This window comes from Diadema antillarum, unplaced genomic scaffold, assembly GCF_040938485.1.
Source record: "Diadema antillarum isolate AM-2024a unplaced genomic scaffold, OU_Dant_1.0 seq00001671_RagTag, whole genome shotgun sequence".
NCBI classification, from domain to species: domain Eukaryota; kingdom Metazoa; phylum Echinodermata; class Echinoidea; order Diadematoida; family Diadematidae; genus Diadema; species Diadema antillarum.
In genome coordinates, this window is record NW_027272368.1 from 172277 (window position 1) to 175928 (window position 3652).

Here is a 3652-nt window from a genome sequence, read left to right on the forward strand (position 1 = left end):
ACAAGACTTAAACAGTAAAAGGGTATTGTCATCATAATTATGCAACGGATTAGAAGAAGATACCAATATTACGATAGGGGTTGGGCAATGCTGTCATGATATCAATAGAGCAGAGATAATGTCTCCGTCCACAGGAACTCGCAAGCCATTTATGAGAACAGACGAGGGTTTCATAAAAATCAAAGGTATGCCATGTCCATCTGTTGACATTGTTGAAACTCTCCATTTCGAGAGACAACTTCCAAAACAATTTCCTCTACTTCTTCAGGTGTGTAAATATCTCTCTAGACGGTGGCCTACATACTGGGCAGATTCTCGAGCACAAGAGTGAGATATCTTTGGTTATCTCATCATGGATACGACGGAGAAGCTGATGATGGAGTCAAAGACCCGGCTAACCAAGAGGCTTGTTGTGGTTGCCATCTTTTTAGCTGTAGTCATGGACAACGTACTATATATGGTGGTTCATGCCATTCTTCCAAACTATCTTCAATCTATCGAAGCATTCCAGCAGGAAGTGGCTGTCACATCCCGACTAAACCGCAGTGACTCGTGGTACGTCTCGGACAGTGGACTAGATCATAACATTGACGGAGGTAAACCCTTCGGGATCCTGTTTGCTGCGAAAGCCATCTTTCAGCTCGTTATGAACCCTGTTTCGGAGGTCCTGATCGATAAGACTGGCTACACTCCTCCTATGATGATCGGACTTGTTGCTACTGTCCTTGCGAACATGTTTTTCTCCTTCGGAAAGAGTTACGGATTACTGTTTGTCGCCAGGAGTCTGCAGGGTATCGGATTTGCATTTATCGACACAGCGGGTTTCGCTATGGTAATAGATCGTTACCCCTGCGGATCAAAACGAGACCTCGTCGTAGGGATAAGTCTGGTTTGTGCCGTTGGAATCCGACTGACTTTTACGTCATTTAGATTCCTCATGACGCAACCATTTACAGGATTGCTGTTCTTGGCAGGAATGCTTGCCTCCTTGTTGATTATTGCATTTGTCCCCGTTCCTAGGGGTACTTTGTGTCTCTTGGCCTGTAAGCACTGCACAGAGGACAAATGGCAAAGGCCGGGGGCAATGCGATTCTTCAAGTATATCGTGAATCCCTACATCTTCTTTGCCGCTTGGGTGTTGTCCGTGTCGAACGTCGCAGTAGCGTTCCAGGAACCCACCATGTCTGTTTGGATGGATGACACCACGTGTGCTCTAAGCTGGCAGGCTAGCATAATTTGGTTACCAACGTTCCTCCCATACATCATAGGCGTTTCGACCACTGTAAAGTTGGCAACTCAATCGTCTCAAAGGCTATTGAAGATGGCAGTCATGGGCACAACGATCATTGGAATCAGCTCTTGCTTTAGTCATCTTTGCAAAACTTTCTGGACATTAACATTACTCCTCTGCGGCATCGGCTTCGGCAGTGCATTGGTCACTTCCTCCCTTTTCTCAACCGCACGCCATCTGGGCGAGCAACATAGGTTAAGGAGTGTCTGTGTCATTGCTCGCATCTTGCATTCAGTATTATACGCAGTTGGCCCTGTCTTCTCTGAACAACTTGTTCAAGATATGGGCTATCCTAAACTCAGTGTTATTGTTGGCGTCTGCGCTCTTATTGCTTACATGCCAATATTATTCATTCTCTTCAAAGTCCATCAGGCGTCTTCAGAATCTGATGTGATTGTCGTTTGTATTCAGTGATGAGAGCAGATAGGCCTAATTTGTATCACGTCGGTGGTGTAATAGACATGTCCTTTATACCCCCATCCCACTGTAGACGGCGATTCCGCTACGATCATCAGAAATCGACAAAGCGCGGCGGATCGTGGCTTGATCGCTTTAAATCTCTCCATCGTATCTTGAGCGTGTCAGAAGCGCGGAGGGTCGCCACCATCGCCGCCAAGTTTTGAACATGTCCAAAACTTCCGTAGCGAGAGCGCCGTGGTTTTAGAGCGTATTACAATTTCAATCGCCTCACAAGCGCATTTAAAGCGCCATATTCGTAGCTCTGACGGGGTAGCAACGCGTAAAGCGTAACTCACGCACATCGAAAGCGGCCGGCCCCCATCGCTCATGAAAATTACCACTCTTTTATACGTAGTACTAATATACGTACCAGGCACCAACCATGGACGAAAGAGAGTAATGCAGCCGATCAGCTTAGGAAGTGGATATGGAGTAAAGCGTATAAATTTCTTTTTCCACGTACACTCCGTACGAATCTACTCTGTTTGTTGAATTGTTTGTTTGTCTTTTGCAAGTCAATGCAAGAAGATGAAGTTGCAATCTTTTCAAATAATTTATGTTTAGATTTACCAATACGCCATATAATCTTCGTTCTGTTGGTACTCTTGTTCTCCCCAAACCCAAAACTCAATACTGCCGCAAATCTTTTAGTTATAGAGGATCGTGTTTATATAATAGTATCAAATCTTCAACAAGTTAGTGTATATGTACTTTTTTCTTTCTTGTTCTTTTTTCTTTGAAGCATGATGTATATATATTTGTTGAATTCATTGATTTGGTTTATTGCCATTATGGCAATGGTACATGTAATAGTGTTTATATAACTGAAATGTATAGTAGTGGATGTTATTTTAAGTTTATGTAGTGTAGTTTTTGTTGATACAAGTTTGTATGTTAATTTCAGATATACCGAGTGTGTTTTCTTCTGGACCCCTCGGTAGAACATGTCAGCTCCATCATGAGGGCGGAGCTGAGTAGGGCCATCCAGCTGCAGTTTCATGTACTTTTGTGATAATTTCTTGGCATTTTTCAATAAGAAGTGTTGTACATATTTTATTTTGCAGAAATAAAATCAATCAATCAAGCAAGCAAGCAAGCAAGCAAGCAAGCAATCAATCTATCAATCTTCATAAAATTGGCTCCTTGTAGCTCGGATACGATTTGTAGTTTGCTCGTAAGCCGGTTCTTTCATACACTTTTCATCCTTTATAGTAGAATGGATGACTTAACTAATAGTGCAATTTCACATTATAGGTTCTAACTGGTGTGTTCTTAGAACGCTTAAGATGTAAGGGTGAAACCATATCCTGCATATCCATGTTGGTTTGACACTGACATCAGACTGAAGAAATTCAGTCATGAAACCCATTTTATACTCCGATCGTATATCACTGTTGTAGCGAGGTCTTGATAAGCATACGAATATCTCAACACAGTCGGTTTGATCGCAGAAGCAGCGCGTCTCGTCGGCCTGGGAATGCGGCAACGTGGCAGAGTCGTATTATAATCGTGGCACTATCGCCTACAGCGCAGAGTGAGCAGAGAAAAACCGTTGTGTAGTCGCCTTGCAAGCCAAAAATGGAGATGGAGCACGATTTGCACCACAATTTCTAAATTTTTCACAGATCGCCATGGTAGCAATGGTAGCCATGGTCGCCTTAAATTCCTAATGAGATGGGGGCCTTAGGGAGATGGCGACGTACGTGATGTCAATATTGTCACGGTAATGCTGCCTGTTGAATATGTTGTATATCAATGGGTGTGAGCATAATAAATGATAGAAATTCACAAATTTTGTGAAGTATGCTACATTGTAAATCAGTGTATGTTGGCCCTATATCAACGTGATACTACTTATCTATGAGTAGTTTTGACCAGTGTCGTATCACTCCTCTGACAAGG

At 43.0% G+C, this 3652-nt stretch overlaps 1 protein-coding gene across 1 annotated transcript; it reads left to right on the forward strand.

Moving 5' to 3' along the window:
* The first annotated feature begins 352 nt into the window (after window positions 1-352).
* LOC139711573 (vesicular acetylcholine transporter-like) lies at window positions 353-2728 on the forward strand. The gene is made up of 2 exons (XM_071623451.1): window positions 353-1206; window positions 2692-2728. Exons 1-2 carry the CDS (start codon window positions 353-355, stop codon window positions 2726-2728), a joined length of 891 nt encoding a protein of 296 aa, XP_071479552.1.
* The last annotated feature ends 924 nt before the right edge of the window (window positions 2729-3652 follow it).